The sequence below is a fragment of the Anabrus simplex genome, chromosome X, assembly GCF_040414725.1.
Source record: "Anabrus simplex isolate iqAnaSimp1 chromosome X, ASM4041472v1, whole genome shotgun sequence".
NCBI lineage: Eukaryota > Metazoa > Arthropoda > Insecta > Orthoptera > Tettigoniidae > Anabrus > Anabrus simplex.
The window spans coordinates 108437032-108457043 of record NC_090279.1 but is presented as its reverse complement, the minus strand read 5'-3'; the positions used below and the strand labels follow the sequence as shown (position 1 = coordinate 108457043).

At 37.3% G+C, this 20012-nt stretch overlaps 1 protein-coding gene across 2 annotated transcripts in view; it reads right to left on the bottom strand.

Moving 5' to 3' along the window:
• LOC136886091 (gastrula zinc finger protein XlCGF46.1-like) overlaps positions 1 to 20012 on the bottom strand; it is a 58805-nt gene that overhangs the window by 28633 nt on the left and 10160 nt on the right. Inside the window, exons 2-3 of one of the 2 annotated variants that reach the window (XM_068230482.1) lie at positions 14585 to 14674; positions 5802 to 5921 (exon numbers count right to left, since the gene is read on the bottom strand). In XM_068230482.1, coding sequence (XP_068086583.1) covers positions 5802 to 5921; positions 14585 to 14674 — 210 coding nt within the window. The remainder of the gene's footprint in view (positions 1 to 5801; positions 5922 to 14584; positions 14675 to 20012) is intronic. The other variant, XM_068230483.1, reaches the window with a different exon arrangement.

Sequence of the window (20012 nt, the reverse complement as noted above, 5' to 3'; positions counted from 1 at the left end):
TACAATAAAATAAAATATTGGGTTAATATGATAGTTTAATTAAATTAAAAACATTTGTACTGTATTTACCAATTAGAAGAAATCATAGCTAGTAGTAAGTGCAGTATTTAACTTAGATTTAGTATTGCAAGGACACAATTAGTTAAATTTCATGTAATATTTTTATTAAGTTTACTAGTATTTCTTTTGTTGTGTATTGAAGTGAGTATTTTTTCAAATCTCTATTATACAGGCAGTTCCTTTTTTTCTTTCTTTCTTCTTAGTGTGTGTATATTCATATTTTTGTTTTAAACATTACTGTTATTTGTAGTTCTTAGTATTTTAAGTTTATCAGTGTCATTGTATTAATATGTAATAATATGTGTACAGAGTTCGATAGCTGCAGTTGCTTAAGTGCGGTCAGTATCCCGTATTCGGGAGAAGTCCTGAAGATGGTTTTCCGTGGTTTCCCATTTTCACACCAGGCAAATGCTGGGACTGTACCTTAATTAAGGCCACGGCTGCTTCCTTCCCAGTCATAGCCCTTTCCTGTCCTATTGCTGCCATATGACATATATGTGTCAGTGCGATGTAAAGCCAATAACAAAAAAAAAGTGTGTGATTAAGTGCAAGAAAGTGCCAAGAGCCCTAACTTCGCCACAGAAAATAAAATCTTCTATCGACCTGTCTATGACCCCAGAATCTCTTCCCTTCCTGCTTGTACATTCAGATCTCCCAATGTCTTCAATTTATTTCCAGGTTGCAGAGCATGTACTGTCTCAAACTGTATCCTTACTATAATCATTCTGTCACTGATCTTCTTCACCTCCTCCGCATACTCCAGGATATCCTTGCTATTCCTACTCCATTTACTGCACCCACCCCTCAGTTCTCTTTCCCCTCTTCCTCTCCATTTCATTTCACTATGACCAATGATAACTAAGTCCTTCTTTTACATGAACTTTATCTTGTCTGTCAGGGCTAGGATATTTACTTCACTGATTTGGATCTACTGTGGTACTGGTCGCTCAATTCTCACAGCTCACCCAGAACCTGAAGAAAATTGTGTCGCCTGCAGGGTATGCCCTAGTATTTTCCAAGGCCACACCATATTTGCTCACATTTTAGGTTCGCCACTCACAAAGGCTGGCAGGTGATGAGGCCACTAACAGAGCATACAGGCACCTTCTGCAGCTGCCCCTAACCTGGGACAGACGTTGCTTGATGGGTTCCAGCATCATTTCCTACATGATGATAATGAGGATGCTTGTTGTTTAAAGGGCCCTAACACTAGGTCATCGGGCCTTAATGGTACGAAATGAGATGAAATTGAATGACAAATTAAAAGTCCAATATCCTCCACTGACCAAAATTCAAAATGTGAGAACAAAAAGAGAATGGATGGATATGAATTTAAGACAATCAGTGGATTTGACCCGCAATGCCTTACATTACATGTTACAAATTTCATATTTGGTCCGTATTGAAATGTACGTCAATTTAAGATATTACTAAAATTTATTAGGATCAACCTATTCAATACAATAGAATTTACAAAATTAGGACTTACATCCTATTAAATTAAAATTTGAAGGGACATGTTTTGCCCTTTAAAAGGTTATCATCAGCCTTTTTACACTCATACTTAAAGATAAAAATCAGGATCCTGATTGTCATGGTAAAAAATATAAAATGAGAATATGGATTAGATAATGGATTAGTTGGATCCAACTTTATAATCTACATAGCACCATACTACAGTTAAACATCACGACTTTTCAACAAGAAAATTTCAATGTCATCTCAAGCAGCTACTAAGTTCCATTAACCTTCTCTTCAGCATGTAAATCAAGTTGCTTCCAGCCGAATTTCACTCGAACTTTGATACGGCAACTTTAGCCATAGACCTTCTTGTTATTATGTGGTTAAGGCCTAGTTTGTCTAATTTATAAAATCATTTTTTAAATCACTAGTGTAATATCATACCAACTTCAAATATTTTTTCTTCACAAATATTTTAAATGAAGTTTTAATTGTAAATTATTATTTAAGAACTCATAACAATTTCTCACATTGTATAATTTCACTCTAATCTTATATTCTCATTTTATATTTTTTACCATGACAATCAGGATCCTGATTTTTATCTTAAAGTATGAGTGTAAAAAGGCTGATGATGCCCTTTTAAAGGGCGAAACATGTCCCTTCAAATTTTAATTTAATAGGATGTAAGTCCTAATTTTGTAAATTCTATTGTATTGAATAGGTTGATCCTAACAAATGTTAGTAATATCTTAAATTGATGCCTTACATTCAAAGAAACTGACATGATACAACAGTATAACTGACCAAGGGACTGCTTCTATAGCATAACACTGAATCGAGGATGCTTCTTGTCTCAAGGTGTCCAAAATCCAAGTCATCGGACCCTCATAATGGTACTTATCACCACGAAAGTAGAACCATGGTATTTGTGATGTTGCGGTACTAATCAAAAGTAGCATAGACTCGCAGTATTCCACACATTATGGTACTAAACACAGGTAATGAAATTCACACATGTCATACAGACCTATGGTGTTTTGAACATTGAGGCACCATTTACAGGCAACGCAAATCTATGGTGTCATCACATACGTGTACTAACCACAGGGACTTGCACTATCCCGTGGTGTTCCTCATATAGTGGGTACTAATCCTAGGCAAGCCAGAACCATGGTGTCGCTCACCCATGGTGTTGCTCCTGAAACGGTACTAATTACAAGTAGTTTCATGGTTCTAATACAATCATCCCTTAGTCACCTCTTACGGCAGGCAGGGGATACCGTGGGTGTGTTTTTCTTCTGCGTCCCCCACCCACGGGGGGTTGTGTGTTTGGTCTGTGAGAGGTATTTTATTTCCCTCAAGTCTGCTGGCAAGCCCGCCTGGGACGCACCACGTGGGAGTATCACTTCTCCTCCCACTACGCCAGCGTAGTAGGTTCGCGGCAGTATGGTCTACTCTATTACTGTAGCAGACTGGACTGGCCAGGCAGTAATACAGAAAAAGACAGCTGTGAACTTTAAAACAACTTATAATTTCCTTCAATGAGATAATTCTCATTCTTATTTTTACATTATGGTTCAATAAAGAGAAGTATAAAAACATAACTAAAATGTTATATCCCAATATATTCACGACATTACTCTAAAAATGCATAAAAATATTCCAGGTCACATCCACCCACATCAACCAATTTTCTATATTATTGTGTCTGTTCCTTTCATGTGCTTGTGCATGACTTATGTCTTCATTTAAAGAGGCATGTTGTATTTGTAGAGAAATTGTTGACTGCTCCTAGTTTCATCCAAATTCTGCAGTGAAGGATTATAACTTACTTTCTCATCCTGCAGACCACGTGTTCTGCCCATCACAACTTATTCCTAAAGAGGGTAGTCACTGTTATTGGTGACACTAAGAACTAGTTATTTTGTAGGTGGTGTGTGGTTTTTCCATTGCTGTCCAAATTGAAAATAAATAATGCTAAAAATTAATGCAATATCACATTCAAAAATAGCTCAGTATGTTTAACCCTTTCGCACTCAGCGCGCCGATCTATCGGCGCGAGAGGTTATGGCGAGAAAGCTCACGGCGCCGATACATCGGCTTTGTCCTATTAACGGATGTTGGTCATTTGCGTGGCTGTTAAATCGTAACAGTTGATCGTGACGGTACCTTAAAGTGTTGAATTTGTGTTTTACTCAACGGATATATCCACCAGCCCTACAACATATTTTTATTTTTGACAAATGAAATCTGTTGACCGTGAATGTTTATGTTCTGGTTATTTGAAGTTGTTATTGCGTGGATCTGGTTTGGTTGGCTTATGAATACAACAATTTGATCTTGCTATGAGTTCAGTTTAGAGTTTATTTCGTTTCATTGGTATATCGTGTGTTCGATGTACTTCTTAAACTACAATTTTACTCATTTTCATAACTCCGTTCTTGCACGTGCTTGCGTCATCTTTTTTATCGTAATGGCTAGGCCATATTCAAGGCCGAATGAGGCTGATACCCTTCAATTTTCAAATGATTTAGACAGTAATAATGACCTTCTTTTGCCGAAAGTAGTTCCCGTTATGTGGGAAATGACACAGTCACAGCTGCTCACCGTACATCGGACCGCGAGGACCTGACATCGATGAAGTAACATTTACAGTGAATAACTTTGTGCCATGCTTCATGCGTTAATTGCAGCACACACATCATATTGATATCAAATTATTCAGAATTAAATGTTCTTTCTTTCACGTCTAAGAGTAAAGAAGGAAGACTCAATAATGTCTGATTTTTCTGTCATTGAAAACCATAATTTATTTTTTTAATTTATTTTCAAAATTTAATAATTTTTTTGAGCTTTACCAATAACAATACGTCCTAGGTATATTCATTTCTGAAATGCTCATAGTTTCCTCTATTAGTGTGATTCATTTAATTTTAATGTCTGTTAAACTATTTACGTGTTGAATTTTTGTAATTTGCTTTGGAAAATCACAATAATTAGTTTGAGTGTCTTCGAGCAAACCCCTGCATATAGGCTGAGTGCCAAAGGGTTAATTGCCCTGGTACATGACTTTCAAAGAAATTTGTACATACCAGAACATCTGCAGAGTTCAGGAGGAAGGCTCCTTTCATTACGAACTATATGGGCTAACTGCTATTTTGAAATGTACGAGTTGAGATATGTTCCTTCAGACCACTTTGAAATCTGCTACTTCTGGCAACTTTCAAAATATTAATTAAAAACTTCAGTATTCTATTAACATACTGTAGTATAAAGAAAAGGATTGAAATCATCTATAGTAGTATAATTTCATATCAAGAATTCTTCAATACTGAGGGTATTAAAGTACTGAAAGTATCGATAGTTCATCTCTAGTTAAATTAAACTCCTGCAGATGAACTAAACACTAGGTATGTCTTATTATGTTTACTAATTACACAAACATTCATAATTGCAAATCCTGCAAATTTCACTGAACACTGTGCAATATTCTACTTGAAATGAATGTTGCAACTTCATCTCAGAAAAAAGTTGCATTGAGTAATGATCACAAGTATGAACAGGTCTGAATGCATGGACTATTTCCTCATAAGGTAACAGTATTTATGATGTTCTTCCTGGCAGTCTCCGCATATCATGTTCCTGTATCACCATCACTGAAAGATGGTGGTGGTTATACCAAGGCAGAGAAAGTATACAGTTCCTCCACAATAATTTGAACAATACTGGATCAGCTAGAGGGGATAGTTTGTTCAACTATAATTCTCAAGATCATCTTCCCTTGAGTCCAGAACTGCTTGTAACCAAATCTGACAAAGTATTTTACACATAAAATCAAAAATAACTGGGAGATACCTAACAGTTAATGATACAACAGATCAGGGTTTCACAAAGTGGAAGATAGCCTGGGTAATAATAGGGCCTACATTTAAACATTCAGTTCCTATAATTGAATCTCTGAAAGTCTGTTAAACTGGTATGGACCATGCTACGTACATTACAGTCAAGTTCGTTTGCTTCATGTGAGGTCATCAGTCTCACCAGTCAGAAAATTCTAAAGTACTTGAAATGCAATAATCCAGGAAAGGAAGGAAGAGTATTCACTCTTTCATCAGAAATGGTAACATGTTCGCAATCCTTCAAGTATTGCTGGAAATGTTACTGTTCTTGTGCTAAACAAGCATGAGTGAGAAACAAAGCTTACATCTGGAGGTGCAACACACTTTAAATATGATGACAATGGATTCATTACTATGGCAGTGGAAAGAAAAACTTACCGTTCCAAAATCTTCATGCGATTCAGAGCATGATAGTTCTCTTTCAGCTTTTGGTACAATCGTGTCTATAATGTCTTGTTCTATTTTGACATCCTCAGGATCACCTTTTGTAGAAATTTCCTGGAAAAATTAAGTAAAACTAAATAGATGGGAGACTGTTGACTAGATCAAAGCTTTTTAAATTTACAGAAAGATGTTTAGGTGGACACTTCAATAACGATCTCAATGCTACTGACTACGGATATGCTTATCTATCACAGACTATACCATAAGATGCCACTATCGAGTCGCAACATTACTTACTGCAATTTGAAAAACAAAAGAACTTGTAGACAACATATATTTTAGGCTCAGAAACCAAATATGAGAAAACCTGGGTTCAATTCCAAAGCTCTCTGGAGAGCTCACAGGAGTAGGCTACATGTTAACGATCTTCGTCTCTGAGGCCTCCTTGATGTGATAATAAATGAAGATCGGAACTGTCCATTATCACGGACAAAGGATCGTATCCAAGTGTCAGCAAAAAAACACACACTCATTTACTGACAAACAATCCTAACTCCTATGCAGTCTGTGGCAACATCATGTGAACAAAACCTTAATACTACTCTCCTTTAAACGAAACTGCTATAACAACTAATCATGAAGCCTCCTCAACACCACAACAATAACTTTTCATTTCAAAGCAGCCAACACCTGCAGCAACTGAAGCATGAGTTTCAAATCACTGTTTGCTTCGTTTGGAATACCGTATTTGCTCGCACCCAATTTTTAACATTTGAAATTGCATGAAAAAATCCCCACACATAACTCGCATTAATTTCTGATGTTGTCATAAAGACATACACAAAATAAAGTTTGGGTATTTCGTGGACATTACATATTGGAACTTTACCAATTGCTGTTACGTCACACTACCCCCACCCCAAGGCACATTCCTAGCTAGTCAGTCACACTCAGCCATCCCCTCACTCTTCCATCTTTGTTAATATGCTTATCACTACCGATCACGTGAACTCGGACCGTTCCCCTGTCCAGGTAGTCAAGTGATAATGATATTAGGTATCGCCCGTCTGTTGTATTGTCAACAAGTACCAGTATTCTGTCTTCACTTCAATTTTCTTGTGTACGTCGAACTTTTACGTTATGGAGATACGGGGGAGTTACGTGGCTGGATTTAAACTGAAAGTGATAAAATATGCTGAAGAAAATGGTAACAGAGCTGCTGGTCGAGAATTCAGTGTGACTGAGTTTCATGTACACTGCTGGTGTAAACAGAAAGCTGCGCTAGAAAACACCAACCGAACACGTAAGGTATTCAGAGGGCCGAAAACTGGTTAAGTTTCCTGAACTGGAAGACTAGTTGCTTCATTACATTACAGAGTGGCTTTAGTATCTTGCATGAGATGTTACATTTTAAAGTGCATGGACTAGCTATTAAAGGAGGAATCAGCTATTCGGATCTGAAAGTGAACTGGAGTTCGATCCATAGATTCATGACACGAAAGGGATTGTGTCTGTGAAGACGAACCACTCTCTGTCAGAAAATGCCAAATGATTTCAGGGACAAAATCATAGATTTTCATCACCATGTGATAGCAATGCAGAAGAAAAACAACTACCACTTATCTCAAATTGGCAATACAGATCAAAACCCAATAAACTTTGACATGCCATGCAATACCACCATCAACAAGAAGGAAGAATCTAGCAGGCTTGTACATGCAACTGAGTGTGAAAAGAAGCGTTGCACTGTCATGCTAGCAATAAACGCAGACAGTAGAAAACTTCCACCGTACGTTATTTTCAAAAGAAAAAGAGTGCATAAAGCGAAGTTTTCCAAAGTCATTCATGAATGGGTTCAAGAGAAAGGATGGACAGATACAGCTCTTGCCCAGGGCTGGGTCCACACGGCCAGAGGCACTGCTTCAACGCCCAGAAATGCTAGTGTGGGACAGTTCCACGGACATTTGGAGGAAGATACAAGAAAACGTCTTCAGGAAATGAAACAGACGTCATTGTAATTCCTGGTGGACTCAAACATTGTCTACAGCCCTTAGATGTTTCTGTCAACAAGCCCTTCAAGAACAACATATGTAAACACTATGACAAAAGGATGGCAGGAGGGGAGCATGAGCTGACGCCAGCCGGCAAAATAAAGAGAACTTGTGTGTGATGGGGGTTATGTGGGCCTGGGTTATGGTGTGGACAGACATTATTGTGAACAGTTTCTTGAAGACGGGCATCACAAATACATTGGACGGAAGTCAGGATGATGCAGTAATGGATGGTGATTAAAATTATGCATACGAGAATAGCTTGGAAATTGAAGGCAATGACAATAAATAGGGTAAGTATGCCAGACACTACTCGAGGGGTTTCAGTGTCATCTCTCCATCTATGAAAACTCATCCACCCAATGCCATTGGTAAAGGTGTACAAATTGTACTTCAGACTTGCCTGCCCCAAGCTGCTCTGCAACTGGCAAAGCAGCTTAGCTTGAGCGTCAGTGAAGGAAGAGTGCACGCATACTGAGCGCGCTAGTCTTAGCAAACCAAAACCTGGTTTCCCTAAGCCTGACAGGTTGCCTGGGACCCGTTCGGACTGCTGGACTTGACAAGAGTGAACGTGAAGTTCGGTATCAATGTGACGTGAATGTGCCATTATATGTTAGTGTAGCTACGTATTGTGTCGAGTGCAGTTCTGTTGTAGTTAGAGGTGCAACCAGCAGGAAAATGAACAAGCCAACCGTAAAGGAAATCGAAGAAAAATTAAAAAGAGATGAATTTATTCTAGCAATAAAACAGGGCTCAAGTCTAGCAAGGGAAAAAGTTTCATGTGTTTATGAACAGGTATCAAACAAGCCAGTAGGTTACTCGCAATGCAACTTTTGCAAAAAGCTACTCAGCACCCATTCAGGGACCTCAAGTATGTTGCGACATGTCTGCAAATTTGACCCAAATTTTCCACAGTTTAAAAATATTTTGAAAGAGGACAAGGACTTGGTGACTGACAAGTGCATGGAAATGTGCGCCAAGGACTTGAGACCGTTACAAATATCGAGGGTGAAGGATTTTTAAATTTAGGGCAAACGCTGACAGAAATGGGCAAAAAGTATGGCTCGGTGGATATTAAAAATGTTATACCCTCTCGAGTCACAGTTGCTAGGAAGGTACAAACTTTCGCGGACAAAGTGCGCAGTGAAATGCTTCCCAATATAGTACATGGTATTAAATCTGGTATCTGTGTGAGTACCACTGACCTGTGGACAGATAAGTACAAGGGTGTGCACTATATGTCTGTCACAATGCACTATATAAATGCAGATTGGTCTCTCAATAAATACGTATTAATATGTTCGGCCTTTCCTGACTGTCCAAAAACTGGTGAAAATATTCGCAGTGAATTGGAAGATCGCTTGAAAAGATATGGCATTTCTCATGAAGATATTTGCAAAATTACATTTGTAACAGACCAGGGAAGCAATATTGTTAAGGCGCTCAGCATATACAAGCGTCTTCCATGCATGACTCATATTATTAATACGGTCTTGAGGCATGTTTAGAAGGAAAGTGTTCCTAATGTGTTAGCTGTTATCCATTCAGTGAAATCTCTGGTTTCGTACTTTAAGAGAAGAGGCCTATGTGTGGTTACAATCATCTTTGAAACCGTATGTTTCCACTCGGTGGAACAGCTGCAATCAGTTCACTCCCAGATAGATGCTGTGAGAACTATTTTAGAGAAGGAGGGTTTTGCTCGGTTATGATCAGGACATTACTGGCCTGCTAGGTTGGTGATGAGGAGCTGACCTTACATCTGGTCCTTCGGTGGTTTTATGCCTTAAAAGCCCATTGTACTCCACAGGATGACCATGAACAGGTAATATTTCATTTCTTTTAAATGTATTTAAACGTAAAAATGTTTTCATACTAAATGAATTTTCAGTACTTGAAGCTTTTGAAACTAACCAGAGGTGTCTTCCTGGAGCAGAGAATGGAAGTTTTTTGGTGCCTAAATATCGTACATTAAAGAAACTAAATGCAGGAGAACAAATGTCTGTTCTTGAGGCAGCTCGACAAATGTGTGCTTATTCTGTGGTTATTTCTTCATTATTATTATTATTATTATTATTATTATTATTATTATTATTATTATTATTATTATTATTATTATACCTATGCAAATTATAAATTTTTATTATTCCAACATTAGCATAAAATATTTATAACCTGGAGGTAAAACTTCCCCTCAATCGGATCTCCGGGAGGGGAATACATCGAGGTTTTCTAATAGAGATGAAGGAAGGATGAGTAAACACCCTAGAAAAAATAAACACATTTTGAGGATAGGTACATGGAATGTACGAACTTTATTACAGCAAGGAAAATTGGAAAATGCTAAACAAGAAATGGCCAAAAACAAACTTGACATACTAGGCATGAGTGAAGTGAGATGGGGAGGTAGTAGAGAACTGGATAGTGGAGGATATACACTATATTACTCAGGTGCTGAGCGTAGTGGAAAGCATGGAGTAGGAATACTAATTAAGAAAGATATAAAGCCAAAAGTGTTGAAGATAGAATATGTAAATGAGAGAATAATTATGCTAAGATTGAAAGACAATCAGAAAGATTTAGTAATAATAATAATAATAATCGTATGGCCTCAGCTACCGTTTGCAGACATTTCGATTTGACGCCATCTGGCTGTCTGCTCGTCAATTTCGACGTTCCGGTTTACTCTGTCTGCCATCTAGCGGACCTAGAGTAAACCGGATCTCTCTTGGGCGTCTATGGCTGAGATTTAATTAATTTTGTCGGGTAAATACCAAATGTATCACCAGAGTTCTTTTACATGCCGACATCGTACGACATGGAGTGTCGAATGGACTTTTTTCCGCCCTTCAAAAATCCGACTACCTCTGCCGGGTTTGAACCCGCTATCTTGGGATCCGGAGGCCGACACTCTACCACGGATCCACAGAGGCAGCTGATTTAGTAATAATTCAAGTTTATATGCCAACCAGTCAACACCCAGAAGAGGAGGTAGAGGAATGTTACGACCAAATAGAAGAGATTAGTGCAAGAGAAATTAAGAATGCATGTGTGGTGATAATGGGAGATTGGAATGCCGTTGTTGGAGAAGGACGTGAAGACAAAATAGTTGAGAAAATATGGGTTCGGAGTAAGAAATGACAGAGGTCAGATGTTAGTTGACTTCTTGAAAAGAAACAAAATTGTTATTGGCAATACATTGTTTGAAAACAGTAAAAGGCGGAGGTATACATGGACATCGAGTATTAATAATGAAAGGTACCAAATAGACTATATTATGATACAGCAAAGATATAGGAATGGCTTAAAAAATGCAAAACATTATCCAGGAGCAGACATATGTTCTGATCACAACCTACCTGTTGCAGAACTGTGCATTAAATTAAAAAGAGTCAGGATAAGTAAGAGCAATGAAGTGATATGCCTTGAAAATTTGAAAGAAAACAAAAATGTTGTAGAGTTAGAAGAGAGGCTTGTTGAAAGATTACAAACTGAGAATGAGGCTAACTGTGTTAATGAAAAATGGGAGAGATTTAGAAACAATCTTAAAGAGACAGCAAAAGAAGTTCTGGGAACAAAGCAGAGGAGAAAAATAAGAAAGGAATGGGTAACTGAAGAAATGTTGGACAAAATGGAAGAAAGGAGAAAATGGAAAATGTAAACACTCAAGAAGGAAGAAAGATGTATAGAAAATTAAATAATGAATTAAGAAGGGAGACTGAACATGCTAAAGAAAAGTGGATCATAGAAACCTGCAGCAAAATAGAAAGGTTGGAAAGCGAAGGTAAATATGACATGATGTACAAAGAAGCTATGGAATTAACATTCAAGGATAAAAGGAATGGAAGTGGAATGACTGAGATTAAAACATTGGATGGACAGTTAGTAAGTGAGCCTGAAAAAGTCAAGGAATGACGGAAAGAGTACATAGAATGGTTATATGATTGGAACAGCAGACCAGACGAGAGTAGTATAAATTTGGAGAAGGAAAATGAAATAAATGAAGATCAGATTGGGTTCAGTATATTAGAAGAGGAAATAGAGGCAACTATTAGGGAAATGAAGAATGGTAAAGCAGTTGGTGTAGATGAAATACCAGTTGAACTACTCAAAGTACTACAGGGGAAAAGAAAAGATATATTTGTAAAACTTTGTCAAGAAATATACTTAAAAGGGAAATGGCCAAAAGATTTTCTGGAAAATATAATAATACCAATAGAAAAAAGGAAAAATAGTAAGAAATGTGAAGAACAATATGGGTTTAGTCATGGAGTAGGCACAAGGGATGCCATTGGTTTACTGAAAGTCATCGGAGAAAGGTACATAGAGAAGAATAGAAAAGTATACACAGTCTTTGTAGACTTAGAGAAGGCATTTGACAACGTGAGGTGGGATAAACTCTTGGAGATACTCAAAAAACATGGAGTGGAATGGAGAGAGAGAAGATTGATCAAGGAATTATATTACAACCAAACAGCAAGAGTGAGAATACGAGGTAAATTAACAGAAGAAATCAGACTGGGAAAAGGTGTTAGACAGGGTTGCTGCTTATCACCAACTTTGTTTAATATTTACTTGGAGGAAATTATTTGTGAATGCTTGGATGGTAAAAGAGGTGTCAACGTTGGAGGCAAGAGAATTGAATGTATAAGATTTGCTGATGATATGACAGTAATAGCTGAAAATGTGAAGGACCTCCACAAAATGCTGAGAGAATTAAACAAATAGTGTGAAGAGTATGGAATGAGCATAAACAAAAAGAAAACCAAATTCATGATACTTGGAGGTAAAGGTGAAAAAGCAACAATCAAGATAGGGGAGAAATTATTGAACAGGTGAATAAGTTTAAGTATCTTGGAAGTATTGTGACTGAAGACCTTCACTCTATAACAGACATAAAAGCTCGAATTGCCTTAGCCAAGGAAAGCTTTAACAAGAAGAAAAAACTGCTTTGTGGCCCGTAGAGAAAGATCTGAGGAAGAGACTTGTAAGGTGTTACATATGGAGTATAGGTCTATATGGCGCTGAAACATGGACATTAAGGAAGGAAGAACAGAGAAGAATAGAGGCATTTGAGATGTGGATTTGGTGAAGAATTGAAGGAGTAAAGTGGGAAGATAAAATATCAAATGAGGAAGTTCTGAAGAGAGTGGGAGAAGAGAGGAGCATGATGTCCGTAATCCAAAATAGGAAGAAAAATTGGATGGGCCATAATCTAAGACAGAACACTTTACTACGAATAGCAATTGAAGGGATGATAAAAGGAAAACAAGGAAGGGGAAGGAGATGATACCAGTTATTAGACAGCATTAGAAAAAGAAAGGAAGATTATGCAGCAGTGAAGAAAAGGGCACAAGATCGAGTGATATGGAGGTCAGAGCCATGACTGGACCTGCCAGATGGCAGAACAACCTATGAATGAAATGGGCATATATATTTTCAGTGCAACATAAGAAAGCGAAATTTGACAATTGGGCAGAAAATTCGCCAATTATACATGATGAGGTCAGTAGGTACTTGCAAGAAGAGTTTATTAGTGACAAAAATATACTGCGGTGGTGGAAAAATAATTCGCATAGGCTGTCCCGACTTGCCTGTGTAGCGAAAAAAGTGCTTAACATACCCGCTACGAGTGCCTCCAGCGAGAGGGTCTTCAGCTGCTCCGGACATTTAATGAGCGAAAAATGTTCCCATCTTGATGTGCAAAAACTTAATGACCTCATAGTAATACACACAAACGATAATGTGTCCATGTATTAAATAGTGGTATGCAGTATGAGGCGACCACAAACTAAGAGAGCAAGTGGTAAAATTACACTTCTAAACTGATTAGTTATATAATTATTTCTTTTGGTTTTGTGGGGAAGGGATTCTTAAATTATTAAATGTATTTCAAAAAGTTACCTATAAAATTAATATTTTTAAAGATATTTATGACCTGTACATACATTATGTATATCTTTGCTTCTAATTTTCTCAAATAATAAATAATACATTATATTTATGGTCATATTTCCATCAACTGTCATTATGTTTATTTAAATATTCAAATATTTTGTTCAGATAACCTACTTTTTATTAAGTAACTATTTTTGACAGAGAGAAATATTATTTGTTAATCAGTTACATAAGACGTCTGAATTATGAAATTAATTTAAACATAACTTTGTAATGATTAACATAAACTAAATAACCATATAAAATAATATTTGCATTGAATCCTATATAAATTCTGGCATGTAACAACCCCTTTCCTGTCTGCATTCGCGCGAGTCTCATATCAGCACAATCAACGAGCAAACATCGATTAACGCAGCAGGATGAAGAAAGCAAGCTAACCTGTAGCATGCCCAAGTTGGGCTGAGCTTGACCTGGTCAGGAGTGCAGCAGCCTGCCTGTACTGTTGTTTACGTGCTCTCCAGGCGAGCATGGGCAAGCTAAATGCAGAGTTTGTACACCTCTAGCCGTTGGTCACCTTAGGGGATAGGGTTATTTACTACAGTCCGACACTCAATGCTGAGAACCTGGCTGTATGGTCTACTTATTACCAGCCACTCTTACATAGAAGTACGGTATGTACAATTTAAAACAGTCAACCTTAAGTCTGTTCAATATTTCCCATTTAACTCAACAGATAGCATCTCATTTAAAACGCATTCATTCATAAAGACACAATCTGGATGTCACTATAACAATGTCCTACTGACATAGTACATGGCTTTACAATACCTCAGTAAGCGGTTCTTCCTTGATCAGCCTTGAAATATCAGGAGATATGCGGTCAGAATCAATCATCGTATCAAGCATATTATGTGGCTCCTGAAACAGTAGATAAGAACAGATTTAATAAGACAAGATGTTGTTATGAATACTAACTTCCTAACAAGTAGAGAATCATATATGTTGTCATCACACTGGATGGAAACTTCACACAAAGGGTGTCGCATTTCACGTACCTACATGTGACACTGGCAAACTTAGGAATAGAATCAGGATTCAGAAATCAAAACCAGAATAGCACTTCCAATTCTGGTCAGAGAACACCAGCAAAAGAGAAGTGATGCTATTCACATAAAACTAAAACTGATTAAACCTTTGAAAAAAGTTATTACTACTTCAGGAATGGTTTGTATATTACTAGTACGAGGAAAGCTGAATAAGTGACTGCTGTAGCTGAAGCAGCACAAGATAGCCACCCAGTTGAGTCAGTTACTGCACAATGCAGATGTTCTGAGGTGCCATTTAACTCATCCTGAGATCTGTCAGAAAATACCAGAAAAATTAAAATCCTTCTGTAGATGCAGCAATGCAAGTCAATCTCCTTGAAAAGACAGCCAACATGACAGGCTTGAGAATCTCTGCTGAGAAAACAAAATTTTTGACGAATATAAAAAGTGCCCCAAAGATTTAGCAACGGATATTGGTCAAATAGAAGAGGTAAAGAAATTCAAATATCTGGGTGAGACAATTCAAGAAAATGGTTTAGAAAAATCTGCTATAGAGGAGAGGATACAAAAGATGGAAAGAGCGTACGGTATAACTAAGAATAGTTACAACAAAAAGTGCTTATCAAGAAAACTTAAAATAAAGCACTATAACACAGTAATGAAACCAGAATGCCTTTATGCCAGCGAATGTCTAGCACTGAACTACAAGCTTGATGAATTCGAAATATTAGAAAGAAGAATTATAAGGAAAACATTAGGTCCTCTAAGAACTGCAGAGTTTTGGAAAATAAGAAGTAACAATGACATTTACCAGAACGTAGAAAACATATCAGAAACAATAAGAAAAAGGAGATTGCTATTTCTTGGACACATTTACAGAATGGATGACAATAGACTAACTAAACGAATCTTCAAGTACCTTTGGGAAAAGAAATCAACTACCACCTGGATTCAAGAAGTCAAGAAAGACCTGGAAAGGAACAACATACGAGAAGAAGAATTATTGGAAAGAAAGATTTTTAGGAAGAAAGTCTTACAAATGGAAGGATTCCAAGGGAGGAAGGAAAAGAAAACAGGCACAAAGTGGACTGAAGACAGGAAAAAGAAACATAGTGAAACAATGAAAGAATACTGGAAGAAAAGGAAAGAACAACTAAGGAGGAACAATTGAAATTGTAACGTGGTCCTTAGAAGGCCGGAACGCAAGAAGAAGAAAATCCTTCTGTGATTGCTAATGATTTAGTCACATTAACGCACCAAATATTATGGCTAGGAATATGAAACCTTGGCTGTGACAACCTCCACATTTACCTGATGTAAAAATGGAAAGCCATTGAAAATTATCTTCAGGGCTCTCAAGGGTGGGATTCATACCCACTGTTACCAGATCAGAGCTGCATGGCCAGCTCACCTGGTGAAATTAAAATGTGACTGCAAATTAATAAAGAAAGGTTTTGTAACTGTAAATTGATGAATATTGATATACTTTAGAAAAAGTCCCCAAATTTGACCAATAATGGGTAAATGCATACAGGAAGAAAGTATACTCAAAAAGACATCAAATAAGACCAAAAGTATATTTGCACTGTGCAGAAATTGCACACTTGAACCTGCTGTGCTTGCCTCTTACAAAAACAACAATGCAACAATCTTCTAGCAATGATGGGATAGAAAATGGCTGGGAGTGGGAAGAAATAGCAAACCATGGAAAACCATCCTCAAGTCTGCACTGAAGATGACAATCTGTACCGGGGTTACACCTTCTCTGCCCCGTTGAACTGCACACCTTCTAGAAGGCCATCTGTGCTGGGAATCCTAAACTATGTATCACTAGATACTTTGACCTTTATCCTTTAGATGTTCCTACTATCGATCTATGCAATCTATGCAATTCTGGCAGGATTACATACAATTACCCTTTAAGGGAATTTTCTATGTTTGTAAACTTTAACTTTTGTAGATTTTCTTCATATGTTATATTTGTCAGCACCCCTACAGCTTCCTTCCTCAATAAGTTATTAACCAATCAAGAATTTTTGTGTATATTTCTCTAACCAATTAAAATTGTGGGTGTGTACAGGCAAGAGAGTTCTGGAACTTTCCCCTCTGAGGTAAGATAAAAGCTGTATTGTCCAAGGCAACGCGGATTAAACATTAGCCAGATAAGGTAAGTCAAGGCCACGCAATCTCGAATACAAATATCTTCCCGCTATCTATTTAGAATTCGGAGCTTTTTACTTTTATCATATGTCATATTTTAATATATTACGATCTCCTGCTGGTTACAGATCGCGAGGCAAGTTGCCCGAATCAGATCGCCATTTTATATAACAGAAGCCACCACAGGGTTTTAGCAAGTTAAACGACTAACACAATTTCTTTTATCACATTCCGAAGAGCAATTCTCGGAAGTTAAACAGTCGACACAGCCTTTTAACCACAAGAATATCACTCAAGGAAGTTATTAAATATAAACAATAAATACCTGAAGACTGGTGCATATGACATAAACTTTATTTCAAGCACAAGTGTTTTCGAATAAGTACCTTACCATAGACACTTTAGAATATTTTAAAGTATGTTTATTAAAAACAAAGTGTTTAACATCACCACAGACGCGAATTTTAATTAAGTTATTATTTTTGTCACAAATGCCTGAAGATTATTACAAACAAGAACTTTTTATTCATGCCACCTAATGTTATCAAAAAGAATTTTACCATAGACGCTTTTAAATATTTTAAATATGTTTTTCATCATTTAAGTTTTTAAACACAATTGTAAACGATACTGTAATTTAAGTACCATTCACATAAATCTCCTTACCCCCAACCCCCCCCCCCCCATCTTCCATTTCATTTAAAGCATCTAGAACAATAGATTTTGGATTCCCATGGGATATAGTTTTAAGATCCAATGTGCTTGCTTTTAAATGTCATCATCTAAGATTTTTTTATATACAGCTGAAGAAGACCACTAAGTGGTCGAAACATGTACTGTGTTTGTTAATGAATTTTTAAGTTTGCCAAAGGCAAAAGAAATAAAGTATTGATTAGGTGGCTTTTTAGATTAATTTGTTGTGTAACAGAGTGTCGAGCAGAAATGACAGTAAACACAGTTTTTTAAGTTGATCTAGTGTAAGAAGCTTGTGCCCCTGAGAGGTTGGACTGTAATAAATCTCCTAGAATGTGAGTGAGTGGAGCTACTAGTGTATACTCATTCCTTGTAAACTGTTGTGTCGATAACCTTCCATACTGTACCTGATTTTTGTGGGAGCTGTCAAGCTCTTTAACTGTTACTCATTGTTGCTTATTCAGATTACCTATCAAATTTTAAACTCGAAAAAAAGGACAGAAATTAAATTTCAAAACTAAGTCCTTTAACTTAGTCACTTCTCTGTCCACCCAGTCACCCCAGCAGCTTCTTACACCTCTGTAAACCATGGAAATACCATAACAAGTGGTAGCAGAAAGTGGTTCAATGGCTCTGGACAAAGCCCCTTTTGACGGCTTTTCTTAAAAGTTGAAATTGGACACCAGAAATTTTTCTGTTTAGTGATTTTTTCCAAATTTTTTCAAAACTTTCATTCATTATGTCTGGTGCTAGAGGGGTTCTTGCTTCTTGGTATTTGCGCAAGGAAGAATTGATTTATGAACTATCAATTAGAAAGGTCCAGTCTGGTGGCACGGTTGCAACAGACGCATCTAGACGTTCTTTGGAGTTGCCCATTAGTATTCCAGTGTATGGAGAGAAAAAAATTGGTGACGCTTTATCCATGGTCAATGTTAACATTACTGAACTTGCTTCGGTTCTGAGTTTTTTAAGGAGGTGAACCCTCCGGTAACCAACTTAAATGGGTCCAAGGTAGGTCATTTCACTTTTACAACTGAGTGGTGGACCTATTGTCTCTGAAACTCAATGACGAACATTCTAGTATGGCTAACTCCCTGGCTCAACATATTTCTGAGTTGATGAATAAAGTGAGTCAATTATTGTTGAGGTCTGCAAGTGGAAAGAATGACTACGCTGTCCCATTAGATGTCCATACAGAACACGACATTAATAAGTCTTCTGAGAGTGGGGAATTGATTGAACCATAACAAGCTTCTGCCCCATCCAAACAAGTCGTAAACCCTATGGCGTATGCATATATGTCGCGCATTTCGAGAATGCATGGACTTAAAAAATATTTAAAGGTCATTCGAAGCCCGATGGAATTGTACACGATTCATAAGAAGCGGGTTCTTACCAGTAGAAAAGTTGGCTATCAGACTGAGTGTTTCATCTGAACTGCATCCTACTGCCATCTGTGAGCACAGCGTGAAGTTCAGCGCTGCTCTGCCGATTATCGATCGAGTTCGACAATATGTGCGTAGTTTTTTTTTTTTTTTCCCTAGTTGTTGTTGGAGATTCTGAAGCCAAACTGTTGGAACTTGGTCGCACATACTTGTTTTTTAAAAGAAACCCGATCAAAAGATGAAGACGGGCGAGATGTGGCTGATTTTCGACCCTGGTTAAATTTGTGGCCAACCGGCCACAAATTCTAGTTGGATTTGTGGTTTGTTTATCAACTTATATTTGTTTCCGAGAAATTGTAAGTACCCTGCATGATGAAATCTGCATGAATACCCTTTCCCACCGAGGTATCTCCACAATCCTCAAGATTTTTGGTTTGGACCGAACAAGTAAAAAAAACTGAATTGCGAGTATGTTTTAAACTACAGTTATCAAGAGGAATTTCCTTATCACGCGTTAGCCTTTACTCCGGCATTAATAAGATGTAAATTGTTAAAATCGGGACTCAGATTTCTTATGTGTTGGTAAATTTTCATTTCGAATCTTCTTGTAACAGATAGTTAAGCATTATTTCGGTGGATCACAGATGAAAATCGGTAAGTTGGAGTTGTTTGGTCGATGTCTATCTGATAATGTTTGGTAGCCATGTTTTAATCGCGACATGTGATTCGTTTATATGGGAACTGTTGTAAACAAATATGGATTCCCTGTGTTGAAAAAACAGCTGATAGCTGTCGATTGTATTTTGATTCGGTGTATGGACTCATATTGTACTCCAGTTTACTAATTCTATGTTGAAATATGTCTTCCTTTCCTATAACGATTGGGTTCTATTTCGCCTAAAACTTGGTAACATTTATTTGCCACTTCGATTATTTCATGGAATTATACTAGACGTGTCGAGAAACAAGCCC